Source organism: Chaetodon trifascialis, chromosome 22 (assembly GCF_039877785.1).
Source record: "Chaetodon trifascialis isolate fChaTrf1 chromosome 22, fChaTrf1.hap1, whole genome shotgun sequence".
In the NCBI taxonomy this organism is placed as follows: Eukaryota; Metazoa; Chordata; class Actinopteri; order Chaetodontiformes; family Chaetodontidae; genus Chaetodon; species Chaetodon trifascialis.
In genome coordinates, this window is record NC_092077.1 from 19,329,452 (window position 1) to 19,350,014 (window position 20,563).

The 20,563-nt window shown below is 45.5% G+C and overlaps 2 protein-coding genes across 4 annotated transcripts; both read right to left on the reverse strand.

Annotated features, from left to right (window-relative positions):
• Window positions 1-2,459: 2,459 nt before the first annotated feature.
• Window positions 2,460-12,176, reverse strand: mdm2 (MDM2 proto-oncogene). Of its 3 annotated transcripts, XM_070992421.1 has the most exons (13): window positions 12,046-12,176; window positions 10,124-10,159; window positions 7,891-7,955; window positions 7,733-7,807; window positions 7,497-7,630; window positions 7,302-7,351; window positions 6,650-6,708; window positions 6,118-6,205; window positions 5,834-6,024; window positions 5,597-5,728; window positions 5,306-5,377; window positions 5,052-5,229; window positions 2,460-4,924 (listed from the first exon to the last, which is right to left on the reverse strand). In XM_070992421.1, exons 3-13 carry the CDS (start codon window positions 7,939-7,941, stop codon window positions 4,419-4,421), a joined length of 1,536 nt encoding a protein of 511 aa, XP_070848522.1. In that variant the 5' UTR covers window positions 7,942-7,955; window positions 10,124-10,159; window positions 12,046-12,176; the 3' UTR covers window positions 2,460-4,418. The 3 variants fall into 3 exon arrangements, with proteins under 3 accessions (XP_070848522.1, XP_070848523.1, XP_070848524.1); XM_070992422.1 differs by lacking the exon at window positions 10,124-10,159; XM_070992423.1 differs by lacking the exons at window positions 10,124-10,159; window positions 12,046-12,176 and having other exon boundaries at window positions 7,891-8,052.
• A 491-nt stretch (window positions 12,177-12,667) lies between these two features.
• nup107 (nucleoporin 107) lies at window positions 12,668-20,259 on the reverse strand. Its single transcript, XM_070992412.1, has 27 exons — window positions 20,179-20,259; window positions 19,467-19,549; window positions 19,133-19,228; window positions 18,864-18,958; window positions 18,536-18,668; window positions 18,339-18,442; window positions 18,025-18,140; window positions 17,894-17,942; window positions 17,449-17,520; window positions 17,239-17,327; window positions 17,068-17,143; window positions 16,841-16,954; window positions 16,655-16,745; window positions 16,319-16,398; window positions 16,085-16,144; window positions 15,839-15,984; window positions 15,472-15,520; window positions 15,188-15,257; window positions 14,983-15,098; window positions 14,706-14,895; window positions 14,518-14,624; window positions 14,131-14,233; window positions 13,843-14,000; window positions 13,637-13,762; window positions 13,346-13,459; window positions 13,078-13,245; window positions 12,668-12,888 (listed from the first exon to the last, which is right to left on the reverse strand). Exons 1-27 carry the CDS (start codon window positions 20,184-20,186, stop codon window positions 12,781-12,783), a joined length of 2,721 nt encoding a protein of 906 aa, XP_070848513.1. The 5' UTR covers window positions 20,187-20,259; the 3' UTR covers window positions 12,668-12,780.
• Window positions 20,260-20,563: the final 304 nt, after the last annotated feature.

Sequence of the window (20,563 nt, forward strand, 5' to 3'; positions counted from 1 at the left end):
TAACGGTTTGTATATCAAATACAACTTTCCCATTGTTTATTCTTGTAACATCGTTGTAGGAAACAAATGGTTTGGATGGACTGGACCAAGTGTAGACTTTTGAAACCTGAACAGCACTACCAGTAACCAGGAACCAACTGGTCTGGACTAGAGCCCAAATCGGTGACTCTTCTGAGGAGAAATGGGCAGAAAAGCCAGATCTAGGAAGTCCAAATATCCAATAAAAGATGTTTATACAAATGGAAAGTTTTCCTCTTTTGTTTTGGTGCTTTATCAGGAAAGTGAATGTTAGTTTTTGGCTGATTGTCAGGCAGTTACTCATCTGTTCTCTCTAGAGTTAATACATGACAACACTGCCTCCCTGTGTTCCTCCGGAGAACTACATGTTCAGCAGCAGACTGTTCTGTGAGCTCATGTTTTCTTCTGCTTCACTTCCATCTTTGATCAAAACATCTAATGTCCAGATTTTTTTTTAGATGTAGTATTACTTAAGCTTTATTTTTATTATTATTATTATTATTTTCATTGTCAGAGTGCAACACAGAGACAACGAAATGCAGTTTAGCATCTAACCAGAAGTGCACATAGTCATAATATCCAAAAAATCTAAATACATGTAAGTAGTGCAAGTGGCATGAAGTATAAACAGTATGAGGTAGTGCAAGTAATTTCTATGAAACCATAAAAACATGTGCAACACCGTATTTAAAAAGGTGACGTGCAATGAATATGCAACAGAATTATATTTATCTGAAAGACTTTACTAGTCTCTTTTGATATTTCACATATGATGTCTGAAAAGGTTATGAAGTAAAACGTCTTATTATTTAATGGAGCTGCAAAACAAGAAGAATTGTAGAAGTCAGTTTCATTTTTCCAGTTGACAATATTATGTGACTCGCGGTTGGAGCGTTTGATTCTCGCATAAAAACTCTGAGGCAGCCTTTAACTATGACTCCCAAGATACATTTCGGCAAAAAAAAAAAAAAAAAAAAAAAAAAAAAAAAAAACATCCAATCCCTGAGTTTTAAATTCTGGCGCTTTGCTAACGATGGAACGTAAATATGGCGGCGCTGCAAACACTGAAAACACCGTCAGCTAAAACTTATAAACTCTGACTCAACCGTGGACTAAGTCCCCAGCTACGCCGTCACGTTTTATTCTAAACCGTGATAAAATACTTTGAATTCACAAACCACAGGTACATACTGTCACAACAACCGCTGTTTCGCGCCTCACGCCAACGGCAGCAGAGGATTATGGGTATTGAAGTATTTACATGTCTGTCAAAATTACTCACAAACGCTATTTCTCAAAAACGCTGATATGTGCCGCCATGAAATACACGTACATCAACAATGGCAGCCCCATGTTTCTGTGTTATTTCTTGAATAACTGAAAATACAGACGTGGGGAAAACACACGAACGGAAACAGCAACACGTCACTCGCTTTGATTTCCTGTGCGCGTTCATTCATTTCTGGGCCGGTGGAGCGTTAAGCCCGCTTTCCGTCTGTATACTCGGCTGATAGTTTTAGTTTGCACTCATGCGACACGACATTGGAAAGCTACGTGTCATGTGACTCGAAAAATGCAAATGATTTCAAGATACAGTAACAAGAGCAGGTACAATTAACGCCGACAGCAGACAAACAATTACAAAACTGAGGACACCCACCAATGTTTGATCCGCGGATCCCAGCAATCCCAACAAAAACAGCGTAGCTACTCTGGCGAAGGTCCAGCAAATCCAACGCAGTAAAATATTATGTGAAAAACACTTTACTAATCCACCAGAAGCTGTTTCATCGTTTCACATCGGCCGGCAGACGTGCTAATCTTTCATGTTTTGTCATGCAGCACGTAGGCGGAACGTCAGTTTCAAAATACTTCCAGCACTGCCGTTTGATTGGCAGCCCACTCGGCCAATTACAATCTTTAGCATCGCCTCAACAGATTGAAGCAATTTCAAGATATTTTGCAGATGATTGACACTTCGTACAGCCAATGAAATTCTGAAAACGAGGATACAACGCTTCAGGAGCTAAATAATAGTTGAGTTCACCACAGATGGGATATTACAATGTTTGAAATGACTAATATGGTAAATAAACTAAATCTAAAGATATACAGCCCGAATATAAATATAAATGTCTTACATATACTTATCTAGCTATAGTAAACGGCCTTTTCTTTGTGAAAAACTGAAAACATTAGAAAAAAATGTAAATATTACTTTTTGTGGCATTATTAATATTTTTTAATGAACCTGGGTTTAGGCTTTGTGCTGTGGTCTCACTGTGTTTTCCAGCTGCTGAGGCTCACATACAGTCATCTGCAGGCATCATTTCACAAACACCTTCTGCTGCGAATAAAACCAGTGTGTTACATCTCTGGTCAGAGAAAACACTGGAACAATGTGAACACAAGCTTTAGTCCAAATCCACGACACGCCCCTGTTCACAGAAGTTAAACTTTATTCAGCTCACAGAAAACTCTGAACAGAAAATATCAGAAATTAGAGATCTCATAAATTCATCTTATTATTCAAGAGTGCGTAGAAAAGTGTCTGCTTAAATAAACTTCAGCATCTTAAATAAACTTAGAATAAATAATTGAGATGTTGGGTGACACTTCAGGTCATGGGCTGTAATTTCCTCTAATTTCCTGGGAAGTTTCCTGGAAAGAACGATGTCATTTGGCATTAATGTATGAGAAAGACAGAATCCAATGAGTGATGTTAGAACTGATCACCTGATTGAACCTGCAGCGCACAGCAGGGAAAGCAAACAAATCAAATATATGGAAAATGAAGTTTCTAATAAATTAATACATTCTTCTTCCAAGGAACTTCAAAGGAATTACAAATTGAATATTTCCAAAAACTTTTAACAAAAGCATGAGGAAATTACAACCTGTCAAGTGTCAAGTTTTATTTCACGGGTCCATCATTTTTGAATAATTTTCTTCTTATTTACCAAAAGTTTCATGGAAAGAACTGAGCGATCTGTTACTCATTATAGGGAAAACAAAGTGTTCAGGTGGGATGCTTATAAATAAATAGTTCTAATTAATTGCTGGTGTAAACAAGTCTTTTAGCAGCAGCTTTTCTGAAAGTTTCCTAAAAAGAGTGAACATTTACATGCGTTCAAACAGAACTTTTCCCTCGAGAAAATTCCCATTTTTCCTATAATTAGTATCAAATTCCAGAACTATTTCCAGGAAATATCTTAAGAGATTACAGACCCGTAAAATAAAGCATGACCACATACACCTTTCCGGATGATGGAACGAGACTTAAAGGAACAATCTGACATTTCGGGGCGTCCTGATTCGCCTATTTACCCAAATTGAAGGTGACTGTCTGTCAGTCGTGTGACTGCGGGTAAAATGGAAAACAGGAAGTGTTCCTTTTGTGACGTATGAGGAAATTCAGATGAGGCAGGTGAGACAGACTGAGGACAGACACTGAGACTGTTTGGGATGAAAATAATCTGATGATTTTCAGGTTTAAGCATCATTTAAAGGATAAGTCTGAAGATAATCTACACTTTTTAATCAACATATCCATGAAAAGACCAAAACCACCACTGAACTCAAGTGTTTTCTACGTATCCAATACTTCTGTATTTTGTTAATCTCAACAAATCCACAAAACCACCGCTGAATGTGTCTGCTGACGTGTTTTCTGTGCGAATCACAGCCTGATTGAGCTTCTTCCTCTGTGCCATTCACCTCCAAAATCTACTATAAGCACATCAGCGAGCCTCTGCTGAACCGGCCGACGTGTTCCTTCATTACCGTGAACACACACGCAGTACTTTATGCTAACTGAGCCCGACACACACACACACCCTCCTGCTGCTACAAACACTCACTAATGTGGATTAATGCGCTGTTGAAAGTAGTCCCCAACATACCCACTATTTCATCCTGTTCTGCTTCAATAACTTTTGAAGCCAAAATGTTGAACGAGCTGCAGCTTCGTTCTTCTTCTCTGTTACATGTCGCTGTGAATCTTTGGAATTAATTCTGTTACTCTGACCAGACGAGCTATCTGAGTTCTTCACCTTCTGCTCTGATACGCAGCACCTTCTGACAATTATAGACAAACCCATCAATAAGAAAACAAGCAAATGAAGTTAAAGTGCAGATATGTGCCGTGACCGAGGCAGAAAAGTGAAACTAAAACATTAAAGTAAACTTTCATTTGGTAATTATTCGACGTATTCTCTGGTTGTTGTGAAGATTAAGGAGCTAAACTGAACTGAGGTCTCACCAGAGTCGAACCTGTGACAGCTTTCTAACGCCAACGGGGGTTTGATCAGAAGACCTTCGTCACATGTGTCCGCTGCATGAAAGGAGTATCAAGGTGAGGTAGGTGAGGACCGATGGAGGTTGGGGACAGACTGGGTGTCTCAGCTGAGGTAGGTGAGGATGACAGACTGGATTGGCAGCCTGCACACCGGACACAGCTTGTTCCTCTTCTTCAGCTTCCTGGCGCAGACGTAGCAGGACATCAGGTGTCCGGTCCGTCCGTGGACGATGCAGCCGTTCTTCGGCCGGGACTGACAGATGAGACAGGGGTCCAGGCACGAGTCCGGCAGCCGCCACTCTGCGGACGCGCTGCGCTCCAGCTCGGGGACCGCGGGGGGAGGAGGAGGCGGATCGGTGGGGGAAGGCGGGAGAAGCTCCTGGGAGTTGCTGGAGGAGGAGGCCTGGGAGTCAGAAGTCCAGAGCTTCTGCTGGGAGGAGGAGGAGGAGGAGGGCTGGGAGGATGAGAGCAGATCCTGGGAGTTGGAGGGTGAGGAGATGGAGTCCGGAGCAGAGAGAGTGGAGTCAGACAGACACTGCGACAGGAGGGGCGTTTTCGCCCTTTTCCCATCCGGAACATCAACTCCTTCGTTCTCCTCGACATCAGATCCTTCAGGAGACACAACCAACCGATTATTTATCAATCAATCAGTCGATCAATAGCTTAGCAAAGCACACTGTGCTTTTTAATCCCGTTAATTATGTTAAATATCGTCTGACCTGGGACTGACACCCACCTGGAGCTTCTTTGGCTGCTGATTGGTCGGTTGGCTTTGGGGGCAGGGCTTTAGGGCTGGAGGAAGCCGACTTTATTATATCCTCAGGCAGCCAATCGCGGCGCAGCGTCCAGCAGCGGAGGCAGTTTCTGGGCAGAGGCGGGTTCAGCTCGTCACACTTGACACAACGCCAGTAATCCTGAGAGGAACACACACAGTTAGACCTACACAACAAGTGTGTGTGTTTGTGTGTGCGTGTTTGTGCTCAGACTCACAGCTTCAGTGATCTCCGTGTCTTCATCAAAGGAGTCCTCATCCTCTGCCTCAAAGATGGTGACCTCATACACCTGGACACAGACAGACAGGTTGATGGGTCAGAAGAGGGGCTGGCTGCTTGTGCAGCGATGCTTTTATTTTGAAACAGGTCAGTGATTTCCTAAAACAGCTGCTCACTGTAGTTTAGACACACACACACACACACACACACACACACACACACACACACACACACACACACACACACACACACACACACACACACAGTGTGCGTCAGTGTCGGTGTGTACCTGGTCATCTGCAGACAGAGAAGCATCGTCTTCGTTATAGTCGTCAGACGCGATGGACTCCACCTCAAACTCTACGCTGAAGTTGTCGCTGTCTGAGTCTGAGGCCGCGACCGTGACCTCTGACCTCCCCGACTGAACGCACACACAGTCCACGTTAGAAACCAGTACAACAATTCTGCACCAGTAAAATGAAAGCTTGTGTGTGTGTGTGTGTGTGTGTGTGTGTGAGAGAGTCACCGAGCTGTGCGAGTCTGACGATTGGCTGCTGTGTCTGTCCCGCCCACTTCCCAGTCCACCAATCACACACCAGGACAGGCTGTCATCAAAGGTTAGGGAGTAGCTGTCGGACCTCCTCCTCTTCCTGCCCTCTCCTTCCTCTTCCTCCTCCTCCTCCTCCTCCTCATCGTTCTCTTCTCTGTGGGAGGGTCCTGGGCAGATCCGGTGGGCAGAGTTTAATCACAACATCACAGGTGTGTTTAGGAGCTTTAATGAAATGCCGGCATGTCAGAGGAAGAACTCACCTGGGTCGCTGTTCCTGCGACTCCTCCTCCTCCTCCGTCTTGTTCTCCTCCTGTCTGGCGACGAAGAGCGACTTTCTGAATCTGCGTCCTAAAACACAAACACAAATTCAACGTCCCATTTCGCTGTGATCGACAAGGACTTTGTAACTCAACAAACGTTCAAACTCTCTCGACCAGGAACCAAACTCCCTTTAACATCTGGCTAATTTTGCTTCACATCGTGTTTGTCCATCATGAGACACTGTGTCCTACGTGCTCTTCAGTGTTATTGTCTTTTGCTGAATTCGGCTTGATTTTCCAGCTTTAACATGGCGTCATGCTTCAATTCTCAGCTCTGTTGACTGTTCAGACATTTCACTCTAAAATCTGTTATTAAGTGAACACTCTGTGTACAAAACAGACGCAAACACTACAATTATGTCTTATTTTGAAAGGAATGCAGCACAGCATCAAAATCCCCAGAGTGTGTGTGTGTGTGTGTGTGTGTGTGTGTGTGTGTGTGTGTGTGAGTGTGTGTGTCTCTGTCTCTCACCTCTGTCCCTCTGTCCGTCTGACTGTTACTGTGTGGTTCACCCAAGTCTGACGTCGACTCTAAGAAAGAAAGATGGGTTAGTTTGGTCTGAATCTGAGCAGCGGGCAAGAGATGACGAAGAGGAGGAGGAGGAGGTGAAAGGGGAAGCTAAGAAGAGGAGAAACACGTGAGGAGGAGGTGCATCGAGGAGCACGGCGGTGAAGAGGAAATTAAAAAGAGGAAATTCTTCTTGACTGTTCATCATCTAAAGAAAGAGGAGGAAGAGGGCGAGGAGGAGCTGAGGAGAGGCAGAGGGACAGAAGAGTCGCGTCTCCACCCGCAAAGTTTCCTTCAGATTCAATCGTCATGACAACACAAACACAGTAAAACATCCAGAGGATCCACAGTGAAGGTGGCCCCGTTTATTCTGAGTGTGGATGAAGACCAGCCGTCATCTGTCTTACTCTGTGGATTATAACCTGCTGGAGTAAACGATCCGGTCTGTGCAGTGTGGAATGTACAAGCCGTGTTTCACACACAGACGGGCTGCTGTCATTGTTATTTTACGCCTCTCGTCGTCCACGCTGCTATGAATTATGGGCCCCTTACTCGTGAACGATCCCGTTAAACCTGAGTCTGAAAGCGTGATGAAGACAAAGAAGAGCAGTCCTACCTTGACTTTTCACGGCCACCAGGTTCTTGGTGATCATCGCAAACAGAACCCTGAAACATCAGACATGTTTGCGTTACCTCGCTGGCGAAGGCGGCGACGCAAAGCTTTATTTTTCACGTTTAAAGGCAGAACACGACGCTTTACGTTACTGACAAACTCATTTCAGAGCAGAACCAAACAAAAGGTGAATCTCACCGTGGCTCCTTAACCGAGAAGCTGTCGACTCCCAGCACCCGCCCCAGTGCATCCTGGGAGCAGTGGACGATGTGCTGCTGCTTCTGGTCATACAGCTGCTTCTGGATGATGTACTGACCCAGGTAGAACATCACCTGCAGGAAGACCGTCACAGATGCATGATGGGAGAAATGAACAGTCAACACCCAATCAGCTGATCAGCGTTTTTATCTGACAGACAGACGGACAGGCCGCACCTCCTTCATGGTGAAGACGTCTTTCGTGGCTCCTGCATGCTGCAGCAAAGTCTGGAACTCCACCTTTGGTCTGACCTGAACACACAAACAGGAAACGTCAGGTCAAACAGTAAAAGTCGGAGTAGACAATAAGGAAGTCAGCGACTCGCTGCGCTCACCAGTTTGTTGTCGTCAGCGGCGTTGGCGTTGACCTCCCCGTCAGCTGACATGATGAAGCTGGTTTCTGCACAGAAACTGTTTATTAGTGCTAAATATATATATGAAAGTAGAACCACCTACTCAGCTGACATCGTCTGCACGAGTACACACGAAACACGCCCGCACACTGTTGCATTCACTGTTATGCAAATCTCATGTTTGTGCTCTCTCACGTGCCGAGATAAGCTGCAAACGTTGGTGAAGGCACACCTGTTTCAACTGATTTCACCACTGAACCAGTAACTGTGACATCCTCTGACTCGCTCACGAAATGATGGTGACATTTTGAGATTCTTCAGTGAAACAACTTAAAGAAACTTAAGCAAACTTTGCAAAACGGCTGCAGCGAACTCTTCATCATTTGTGACTTTTATTCAGCTTAAAATGCAAAACCTTCAGTTGTTTCTTGACTTTTCACCAGTTTTATCCCAAAGTCAGAAGTGAACTGTTGGGGTGAACTTCTTGTTGGCTTTTTTCACATCCAGCAGACACACAGACACGGCAGCAATCACTGGAGTTGAACTCTGTCTGCTTAATGAATGTAAGTCTAATAATCCTCCTCCTTTCAGCTTTGTTCTGGTCTCCACCAACTCCTGAGAAAAATGTGCAGTTGTTTAGCTGCTGAACGCTCCTCAGTGTGCAGCAGCCAGCTGTTTACTGTCTGTCTGTCACTGGTGGTGGACAGATGGGCTCCAGCAGGTTTACAGCTGCTGCCTAACACACTCCAGACAGCAAAGCGAAGCTGCAGAGGTGGTGATAATTTCACAATAAAAATCGTCGATTAGAGCAACTCTAAAGGAGAAACTGAGGAAAATTCAATGTGCCATCATCCAGTCATTTCCACATGCGGCTGCTGTTAAGCTGAAGTTAAATAATTCAGTTTCCTTCAAAGCCCAGAGCTGCATCACTGTGACTCAGCGGTGTGTGTGGACGGCTGAGCTTCACCTGACATCTTTCAGCTCACCTCCACTGAGTCAGACTAGAGAAAACTTAACATGCCAGAAGTCTTTTCTCCTCTTTGACAGCGTGCTGTCCTCTCTGCCAAGCTGAGCAGACGGGTGGAGCCTTCAAAAGGAATTTACTCATCAGATCCAAATCCTCTTAAATCCCTCATCAAATCTCACCAGCTTTACCTTTCAACTCTGCAAATAACAAGAAGCCAAAACAACTACAACCTGATGTTCAGTAATCCCAATCAATGCTAGTGTCACTGATGCTGATTAACATTAACACAATCAAAAAGCCTCTGCGGTGGACGGGACCACTCACCAGTAAACAGTTACCAGTTAATTCAATCCAGTTCAGGAACAGCAAGAAATCACCACAGAGTTGGATAACCTCCAGTCTGAGCGTTCACAGCTGTACAGAGTGCATCTGTCACCAATAAAATTCACCAATATTCAGTTTTATTTTCTACATTTTACACTCATGATTCAGCTTTATGGCCCTGCAGGTTTGTAGTTTGTGCTCTGGCATTTACCTGAGCTGACCTGTGAACAGCGCCTTAACAAGATGTTAAGTGTCCTACTGCAAACTGTCAATCCCAATTTATCTAAAACACAAGGGTGATGTACTCCTCCAGTGGGCAAGGTAATGCTTCTTCACACATCCCTGCACAGCTCTTAAACTACATTTTACAACAAGTTGATTTACCAGTTATTTAAAAAAACAAGTACTGTCATGAAATACATACACGCAAATTTTACTGTAGAAGAACTCGCTAAATACAAAAAGTTGTGTCTTCAAAAAGCAACTGACAAATCATCAGTTTCTGAAAACACCCTCAGACTCCACAGAGCTAAAAATCTAAACTTTAAAGCCAGGTTAGTTAGTAATTATCATTATTAAATTATCATGTTTCACAACTTTCTGGCCAAATAATAAATTGCACAAAAAATGTGAAATGCAGACAAAAATCACACATGAAATGATTATAAGTCCAATACAATGAAGTGTGATGCATGACCCCTGAAAAAACAAGTTTAAGACTAAAAAAATAAACCATAAATTCAGTTTTTATTGACATTTTTTTACTCACTCTTTTAACAGAACTGTACGATCATGGCATGATTCAGTCACTTAACACAAATAGTTAATGAAAAGGAGTTTTTTTTTCAGTTATTCATCAGTTTCACTGGTCATTCATCATCTGCAGTATTTCATAAATAAATCAGGTGTTAACTGAAGTCTTACCGGTTTATGCAGAGTGAAAAGTATCAGCAGTCCATCCTGTGCAAGAAAAACATAAAATGCAGTCAGAGTGGAGCAGAGAGGAGCTGCAGCCTCTTATAGACCTACTCAGACATGTCAGGACTAGACCATCCTAAATGCTCTGCTCTAGCCTAGCTGGGGCCTATCAGGGCCCAACAGGGCCACTCCAGGCTGAGTCAGCTGGAATATGGTGTACTTTCATGTGAACTGCCAGTAACAGCTGATTCATTCACAGCCCAGGAGACATGTCAGGACTAGTTCATGATGACTCACGCGTGTCAAAATTAAATAACCACACTACCCAGTCTGACAGTATCACGCTAACCAGAGTTAACCAGGGCCAAACAGGGCTAGATCACTAATTCAACACTGGCTCAGTGTGCGTCCACAGCAGGACTGTCCTCAGGGACCAAGGAAAATGAAGAAATGAGTAAAAATGCAACCACACACCACTTCCCCATTTACTTTATTTGGCAGCACATCAAGCTGAATTTAGTCTGATCCAAAAACATCCGAGGAGTGATGAGTCACTGAACCAAGGGGCTTCTCCAGTTCACCCCAAAACACGTTTAATTAACAGGTTTCTTTTCTAAAAGCCTGCCTGGAAATGCATTTTAAAAAGCAGACTGACTGGAAATCTACAAGAAGCAGACTGAAGAAATGTATAACATCAGAGAAATACTTTAAGACTTGTCAAAAGTCTCATATATATATTCAGAAACAAGAAAAAAAAATGCATAAACAATCAATCAAATTTATAACATCAGATGCATAAAATTAATTAAGCTTGGAGTGTCTGTCCCACATTAAGACCCCCCTTAAACTACACACTGTGGTGGTGTGTGTGTCGGCTGACAGGGCTGAGCTCAAAGACAGAGCAGAATATCTTCATCCAGAGAGTTTGACCTCTGACCCCGAGCCACCCCCCCCGCCCCAGCCTGAGCCCATGCCGCTCAGCCTTGTTTGGTCATGCTGTGGCCGTTACATGTGAATATGTCTGGGCAGAGGTCTGACTGACTGTACAGAAGAAATGAGTCGCTCACGCGCAGCTCACAAACAACTGCTGAAACAAACACATGCAGAGAAAATATGCCCGGACTTGTCCCGCTCTCCTCCTCCTCCTCCCCTCCCACAGACTCTCTGCTTCACCAACAGACCTCGCGAAGGCAGATTTAACTCTAGCACCATCACAGGACACGTTAACGACACCTTGACCCGCATCGATGGAAGATTAATGAGCAGAAACTTCAGTTTGAAAGGCTGACGGATTTACTATTTTTAGCAAATTAAAAGCTAATGCTAAAATTAGCGTTTCACGCATATGACAAAACAGCAACCACGGATTAGCATGAAGTAACGTCCGATTAGCAAACCGACAATAACGTTACCCAACAGACAACAGTCTCACATATTAGCTAACATGCTAAAAACACAGCACTCGTTTCTACTTCAATCTAAGTTTAATCACAACATTCACGGCTACTTACAGTTCCAGAGTCAGCCCAAATTAAATGCAAAAACAGCTGTCTCAAAACAGTTTCACACAAATTAGTTAACGTTAGCTAACTTACAAAAACTTTAGCCGAGCTAAAACTAGCTACCTCACGTTAACACAATTTACGTTTAAGACTCTGCAAATATAAAGCCGTTGGTAAAACCTGCAACAGTGGTGAATTTCATCGTAGAAACCTTAATAAATGCGTTCCATCTTTTCTCGTTTTCCCGTAATCCATAAAACGGGAGACCAGCAGGCGAGCCGCGACCAATGCGCTTCTCCTCAGTCGTACTCAGACAAGAAAACACGAGGCTCCGCGGCCTGCTAGCAAGCTGCTAACCACCTGCTAACGCGGTGTTGTTACAGCATTAAACCCTGAATTAACAAAATGTGACCATAATTAACGTACCTTATCAGTGACTCTTGATGAATCAACAGCGTTTATTTTCCACTTTACCAGTGAGTTGAGCTACATATAGTGGATCTGCGTACTGGGCAGTTGTTCCTCCTAACACTTGCTCATGTGGTACTCCTTCTGGCCGAACACTGATACTGCAGCTGGCGTTCAGGCTAACGATAGTAGATGTACAGTTATGTACGGCGGCCGAGAGAGCGCGCGAACTGCAAATAAACACATGATAACGCATGCCCTGCAAGTGGTAAAATCTATGTACCTTAAACGTTTTTTTATCAGTTTAAATCGACATATTTATTTCTCATGTCCTCACAGGGAGGAAAACACAAATTTAATTTTCAACGCCTATATCTGAATGATTGCCAAAATCAACAAAAATATAATAGAATAACTATCTAAAAATGTCCTGTTCACCATGTCATCATCAATACCAGCCCAGGACCCTGGATCCAACCCAGAATGTCTGCTGAGAGAGTGGCTTCAGCTATTGATTTTCATGTCATGTGCATCTGGAAAACAGGTGCACACATACTCAGGTGCAGTTGACCATCAGCAGCTCCACGGTATCAGAGTTTATTTAAATCGATCTGAATAAAGTCCACACTAAACCATTATTGGAAACACAGGCTTTTATTTTGAAAAAAGACAATTCAAAAAACAAAATTGATTCAACCACTCCTGCATGTATGTGTGTGTGTATGTGTGTGCGTGTGTGTTTTCTTGTCGTGTTCATGGCTGCAACTCGTAGCCCAGTGGGTCGAGTCCTCGGTCCAACAGGGAGAGCGACGACTCCCGCAACTTCTGAAGAAACCTCCTCAGCTCCTCTTTAGAGAAAACCTGAACATGCAGAGAGAAACAAAGGGAGCATGAAATCTGATTTCTTAAATCTTGGACATGCTCTTAAATGAGGTCTGAACTCATGTCTATTTTCATTATCGACGTCTGATTAATCACCTGAATGATCAGTGCTCTTGCTTTCAGATAATCATCTGTATGTCTGCTCAGTGTCTGCCCAGCGTTACTTACCTGGTAGAGGCGGTGCTGGTCAGTCGAGATGATGTCGGCGAGTCGCAGCGCCTCCTGGTGTCTGGAGGAGTTCTGCAGCACGCTCAGCAGCAGGAAGCTGAGGCGAGGCAGACACAGAGAGCGCAACGCCGCCATCTGGTGGCTGCGCTCTGAGTCCTGCTCCGAATCCTGAAAACAACCAAACAATCCATTTATGATTCTTGGTCTCCTGCTGAAGCTCCTGAGGTGGAAACAACCTAAACACGGACTTCCTGCCGTCAACAGTTACCTGTCTGTTGTCGACCATCCATCCACCATCTACGAACAGCAGCACGTTGTAGATCCTCTCTTTCACATCTTCAGTTAGAGCGTCCAGACGGCTCGACCAGGCGGCCAGGGAGGCCTGACACACACACACACACACACACACACACACACACACACACACACACACACACACACACACACACACACACACACACACACACACAGGTGTACTGATGAAAATCAAGTATTTTTCTACAATGAAAAATCATTAGATAAGAGCTGTGGCTGTGTGTGTGTGTGTGTGTGTGTGTACCTGGTACTCCTTCTCTCTCATCTCATTGGCTACTCTCTCGGTGAATTTGGCCTCTGGGACAGGTGCTGGCTTCTGGGGGGCAGAGCTGCTGTGGCTGAACCACTCGGTGAAGGCTTCATGGGCTTCCTGTGAGACCACGTTCAGATCAGGTTAGGGTTCCTTAAATGTCTGTGTTGGAAATACTGATACAGAGACAGGTGACAGACCAGGTACGCTCTGATGCAAAGGTGTTCTCTGATGGCGTTCTCGTCCTCAGCAGGCGTCGCGGTCTGACCGACCCCCGCCCACTGGCAGTAAATCTCCCTCATCGAGTCCTCTGGTACTTTAGAGAACACTGCCTTGGCTGCATCGTGTTTCTGCAGGGCTGAAAGAGAAAGAGGCAGGCAGTCAGAAGAAATGCATCATGGGTCCTCGCTGTCAGTGATGGGAGACAGACGATATCGCAGACAGCATAGATCAATCGATCAATGACACAAAAAACAAAAAAGGAGTACCCAGAAACTTCCTCATGATGGCGTTGGACTGCTTCAGGGACTCGGCTCGATGGGCGGGGTCGAACAGCAGCCAATCAATAACATCAATCTTCTTTAGGTCCTCCTATCAGAGCACAGCAGCACAGTAACTCAGTTCTACTGACAGGTCAATCATCAGAGCAGGTTGCCATGTTTAGTTTTAATCTATGTTTGTTAGTTTCAGTCAAATTTTAGTCATTTTAATTAATTTAATACAATTTTCATCAGAGAAATTTTCGTTTCAATCATGCTTTTGTAATGTTTTCTATCTTCTAAACATTCCCAGGCTGCTGCTCTCTTTGATATGTACAGTTGTTTACAGGTCCTGTTCTTTTCTACTGTAACATTAGCTTAAAGAGCAGCGTGTACCTTTGTAGTTCCCGTCTCCAGCGTCTGGTTGTGATGCGTGAACTCGGGGTCGTCTCTCTCTCGGACTGTCTCCACCACCAGCTTGGTTATCGCAGCAACATCCAGACCTACAGACACAAACACTCAGTATCTCTCAGTAATGTCGTTTGTTGCTGGTTCGCTGGTTCGCTTCAGTGTTTCTGTCTCACCGGCATCAGTGGCGAGCTGCAGGCAGCGGGGGCGCAGCTCCGGCTGGTTGACGGTCTCCAGGAAAGCGGCGTACTGAGCGGTGGCGAGCTCGGTCGGCATCTGGCTAACATAGCTCGCCACGAGGTCAGTGTGCTGATCCCGGATCAGAAGGGAGACGTACGCCTTCAGCACATCCACACACACCTCCTCCTTCAAGAGAGGGGGAGATTTGAGCCGTCCAACAATCCCAGATCAGCTAACTGCTGAGGAAAGATCGGACTAATTCATCTACTTTACCTTCAGCGCTAAACCCAGAGAGCGGAAAAACAGCAGCAGGTGAGTCATGAAGCGAAGCAGGTGAGAGGGGAGGGGCTTGGAGGCCGTCAGCCAATCAGAAAACTCCTCCAATAAACCTGAAAGAGACAGACAGAGGGAGAGATTAATGTTTAGGCTACAAACAAGTCTAATTCCTCTTGAGGGGTCAGAGGTCAGGGGGTCTCACCGTCCAGGTCTCCCAGGATGACAAACTTCTGGATGACGTGGTAATGCTCTCTCGTCTCCTCCAACACTCTCTGCGCACACACGCGCACACACACACACACACACACACACACACACACACACACACACACACACACACACACACACACACACACACACACACACACACACACACACACACACACACACACACACACACACACACAAAGAAGCTGGTTTTACGGCAGGTTCAGTCATGTGACTTCAATATTCACCAATCACGTTCAGTCAGTGTGTGAGCTTCACCTTTGAGTCTGAGGCTTGAAGCTCCTCAAACACCTTTTCCATGGTCCAACTGAGCAGAGACAGAGACAGAGAATGATGGTCAGAGAGATGTCAGGTGTGCAGCAACACTCCATTTAGGCAAAACCGGCCAATAGGGTTGCAACGGTATACGATTTTTTTTGTTGACTTGATAAACTTGATAAATGTCTGATTTCTTTCAACAACAGTAGAATTTAATACCACTGTTTAATGTTATACAGTGCAACCCTCCTGTACAGCTGGTGGGTGGAAATAAGTGTGTGTGTGTGTGTGTGTGTGTGTGTGTGTGTGTGTGTGTGTGTGTGTGTGTGTGTGTGTGTGTGTGTGTGTGTGTGTGTGTGTGTCGTACTTGGCCTCCAGGTATTCCCGTGGCAGCGTCTCCACTTCCTGGTGGGCCATTCCCGATGACATCAGATCCTTCTCGACCAGCGAGTCGACCATCACTCTGAAGTGCGCCCACACGCAGTCCTCCCATGATTCACACACTGCCAGGAGCTGACACACACACACACACACACACAAAAACAAGTATAGTAATTAAAGAGTGCTGAGTACACACACACACAAACACAGAGTTACAAAGTCATTAAATTACCGGTTTGAGGTTTCCGCTCAGGCTGGCGTAGATCGCCCGCTCATATCTGTTTAACTGCTCCTAAAACAGACAAACACACACAGCAGGTTAACATTACACAGCGTTTATTCCTTCTGAAGCCCTGTGACTAAATGAACAGTTCACTGGCAGACAGCAGATGTATTATCTGAAGACGTTAACTGGTGATTACAGGCCGTAAACTGGAGCCTCTGGAAGGTAAAAACATGGCTGTACCTCTTCAGCCATTCTCCAGCAGCAGGCTTTCCAGATTCCTCTCTGAGGGTTTCCTTCAACAGGCTGCAGCTCCACACTACCTGCAGAGAGAAGAGAAGCAGATCAGCATGAGACAGAAAGACACGAGCAAACGATAGAGTGTGCAGAGCTGCAGCGTGGAGGCCAGCGGCAGGGCTACATGATCGATCTTTTTAACATTACACTCTCTGTGCTCCTCAGAAATTCAACTCATCGTTCGGCAAAGGCGTCAGGAAATTCCAGCAGGACAGAGCCAGGAGAGAAAGACAAAAGCCTCCATAGTAAACAGCATCATCCTGAGACGCACACACAGGTCACCTGAGGTCATGTTGGGATCATGGTACAGTTTCCAGCCTTCCAGAGTTGCTGCTCTCCAGGCCTGACCACAGCGCTTACACAGCCTCTGAGCCTAAACACACACACGAGGAAGCAGGTGAGACACTCCCCACAGTCCACACACGGCGTGGACGCGCATCATGTGACACTCAGAGCGTCCCTCTTTACCTCCTCGGTCATCCCCGCTCTGATCAGTGTGAACAGGTTCTTCAGCAGCCGGGCGTCATCCTCTCGGTCCAGGTCAGCCAGGGGGCGCTGCTGCCGGAGAGGAGCGTCCGGGTCCTGCACACACACGCACACGCACACGCACACGCACGCACACACACACACACATTATACACATATCTAGAAACGGCAGGGACGAAGATGGGTTTGTTGTTGGTAACAGGTCTCACCAGCTCAGTGACCAGAGGAACAGTGAAGGCAGCGCCGCTCTTCCTCCTCAGCTTCAGCGCATGGAGGGTGTTCTCCCTGACACACACACACACACACACACTTTACTTAAACAGATCTTGACACACACCACTGCAGGCTCGATGCTTGTAAACAGACAGACGGGAACTGACCAGCAGACGTTTTTGGCGTAGTATTCAATGTTATCAGAGAAATCTCCGATCTGATCCTTGGCAATGCTCTCCAGCCAATCAACGACCAGCTGCAACACAGGGACCAATCAGTGGACAACGAGAAATGACTGACAAAACAAATTCAATGATCCATGATCTGCAGCTGGGGGAAGAAGCCGGAAGCACAGCCGCTGTATCCGTGTTTGCTACCTGACTCTGACGAATGACGGCGTCCCGCTGAAACAGCTGCTCCACCACGACCTTCTCGCTCTCGCTGGGAACCTGTGGACACAAACACATCTTCATCTCGACGACATCCAGGTTCAAGCCTCTGAGCGGCGTATTCAGGAGCAAGGCTGAGAGCTAGTTAGTGTGTTCAGAGTGTGTGAATTTTTTCAATGCTAGCACACACACACACACACACACACACACACACACACACACACACACACACACACACACACACACACACACACACTGTATTAAAGCAGATGGGACTGTCTTGAGAATAACGCTTAATGTTGCTTAACTAATATTCAATTTAAGAACATTTACACACACCAAAGAGCTGAACGATATGAGCATGATATATGCGTGTGTGTGCGTGCGTGCGTGTGTGTGTTAGCAGCCTGCACTCTCATAAACTGTTACTCACAACGATGTCTGTCATCATATCATCTTCCATCGCCAACTGGACCCGATCCCTGCAGACACAGACCGGTGATCAATCAGAGGCACGTTAACAGCCAATCAGACAGATGGGTGGCCCTTCAGTCAGACAGGTACCTGTACAGTGAGGTGATAAGTCTCCAGGAACAGTTCTCCTGCTGCAGCAGCCAACGGACGCCTGCTGTTTTACTGTTCTGACCCGCTCTGAGGACCACGGACTGCAGCACGTCCACCTGAAATATGGTGATGGACAGAAGGTGAGCGATTAAACAGAGCAGTGTTTATGCGAAGCTAACCAAGCACTGACCCAACAATCTCTCACACACACACACACACACACACACACACACACACACACACACACACACACACACACACACACACACACACACACACACACACACACACACACACACACACACAGAGCCTACCTTGTCCTGGCAGAGTGCCTGATAATCCTCAAGCAGCTCAAACACAGCAGAGGACGAGTTTTTCAGAAAGGAATCGAGGAACTCTGGGAAGAGACTGGCAGCCGCTGCAAGGATCAAACACTCCAGCGTTAACAGGAGGACTATAAACAAAGACTGCAGAGTAAGAGAGCGGGCTTGGGCGCGTTTGTTTCACTCACCAGCCTCGCCTGGGTCGTCCTCCTTTAGTAGTGCTGAGCTGAGGTTCATCTCATCTGCAAAGAAGCTGGTGTTCTCCATTCCCGAGATGGGGGAGGTGTACATGCTGTTGGTCCAATCGCTGTCATCCAGATTCTAGACACAGAGACACAGTCATCTTAGAGTTTAGACATTTCACTTAACTTCTCATTTTTATGTCATCATTGACAGACTGGTTGTGTATAAAACTGAGACTTAAGCAAGAAACGTTTGTATGAACACAGTTCTCAAGGAGCACAAGTGATTCCAGAGAACACAGAAAGGTTCTAGCATGAGGTGTTCATGTCTCACCATACTGCTGAGTGCGTTTCTGGGTGTGCGTGTGAATCGAGGCGTTCGGCCTGCTGGAGCCAGGATAGCGGAAACATCTGGAACTCTGGGAGTTACTGAGAGAGAGGGAGAGACATGAGGTGAGAGTGCGGATTTATGGAGCTCTGTGATATCTGAGGATCATCAATAATTAGACTGAAATCAGGCTTAATGTCAGCTGATGTGAAAGATCGGTATCTGAATGTGGACTGGTGTGTGTGTGTGTGTGTGTGTGTGTGTGTGTGTCCTACCAGCCTGTCTGTACAGTGAAGCAGGAGTGGCCCTCAGCAGGGAGCGGGCTGGTGTTACCGTGGAAACGACGGGGCTGCTGCTGCCGGGTGATGGAACTGAGGCCATCAGTCAGGAAAACAACAACACTGACAGTTCTGACATTATCATTGGATGCAAACAGTGAAGCGGTGTGGCAGCACCCTCAAATGGGTTCCCACCACCCCAGAAATACTTTTCTGTATTTGTGCATTCATTATCTAAACTGGGAATAGAGCTGATCATTAATCTTATTCATCGATAGTGTAGAAAATATGAAACAGACATAACACCCAGGCGGTTGGAGCTGGAGGATACAGGCCACCTTCTTCCTCCTCCTGCGGGCAGCGAGGGTCACCTCGTCGTCTCGAACCACCGGAGACAGCAGCTCGCTCTGACCCCTGAAGGACCAGAGCGCGGACGTGTTAGTGTTTGCATACAGAGCAAATACTGCTGCTCCCTACGTGTCCTGTCACTGAAGAGTGGATTGCAATCACAACTTCCCAGAACCCAGAAAGAAGTTGTTTGACTTTGACACAATAAATAACACAACTATCTAGACAACTATGTATTCACTATTAAATATTACACATTGACTACAAAGGTTCCACTGAGACACAGACAGCTGAAGTCGAGACATAACTTTAGCTCTACTTTACTGTCCGATAGCTAACAACACTAAACAGCTGGTGTCGTTGGTTTGTTGCGCGTGGATAGCACTTAATTTCACCGCTGGTTGTTCAGTAATTAGCACCTACTGTCGTTAGCTCCAGTTACTGACTGTAAACAACGCTATTAGCAGCTCTGGTTAATCGTGTCAACAGTACACAGACCACTAACTGACCAAGCTAGCCGGTTAGCATCAGCACTGATTATGAACGGCACCGTTAGTAGTTTAGCATCGTCTGCTAGCACAATACAGCATCCTGCGCGGGCTATCCGGCTAAACAACAAGCTAACGGTTCACACATAGAACTGAAAATATAGAGGTTTAAAATTTGAAGTTATAAAAATATTAAACGTTTGTTACCAGTCCATGGTAGCAGGCTGTCAATTCCCGCTTCACGAGGCTTAACAGGCTTCTTCTTCGTCGGGGTTCTTCTTCTTCTCCGTTAGAATTTCCGGCAGACTGGATGGCTTGCGGTGCATTGCTGCCTCCCAAAGTTCAGCGTTGATAGATTCCATTCTGGAGGATATCAGCTCCACAATGAAATAAAATGTTTCTTAACAGTGTTTATCTCTGTTATTTGCTGTTTGAGGATTAATATCACCTCTGTATTGTCTTTTCACTGCTGTAGATGTTTATGGTTGAGCTCAATGAACTACTTTATATACTGATGGCTAGTTTAATCTACAGCAATACATCATATTCTATAAAATCATCATATGTTTGCAGCGTGGCTTTCCTGTGAGAA

What these genes read in the sequence shown, in the direction of transcription:
- mdm2 (XM_070992422.1), bottom strand. Translation starts at nt 7,941, where the DNA reads ATGTCAGCTGACGGGGAGGTCAACGCCAACGCCGCTGACGACAACAAA. An exon ending in TTCTCGGTTAAGGAGCCACG is followed by an intron (nt 7,352 to 7,496) that starts GTGAGATTCACC and finishes CTGATGTTTCAG; the next exon opens with GGTTCTGTTTGCGATGATCA. An exon ending in ACACGGAGATCACTGAAGCT is followed by an intron (nt 5,230 to 5,305) that starts GTGAGTCTGAGC and finishes TGTTCCTCTCAG; the next exon opens with GATTACTGGCGTTGTGTCAA.
- nup107 (XM_070992412.1), bottom strand. An exon ending in TGGAGACGGGAACTACAAAG is followed by an intron (nt 14,234 to 14,517) that starts GTACACGCTGCT and finishes GTGCTCTGATAG; the next exon opens with GAGGACCTAAAGAAGATTGA. An exon ending in ACCAGCACCGCCTCTACCAG is followed by an intron (nt 12,889 to 13,077) that starts GTAAGTAACGCT and finishes CTGCATGTTCAG; the next exon opens with GTTTTCTCTAAAGAGGAGCT.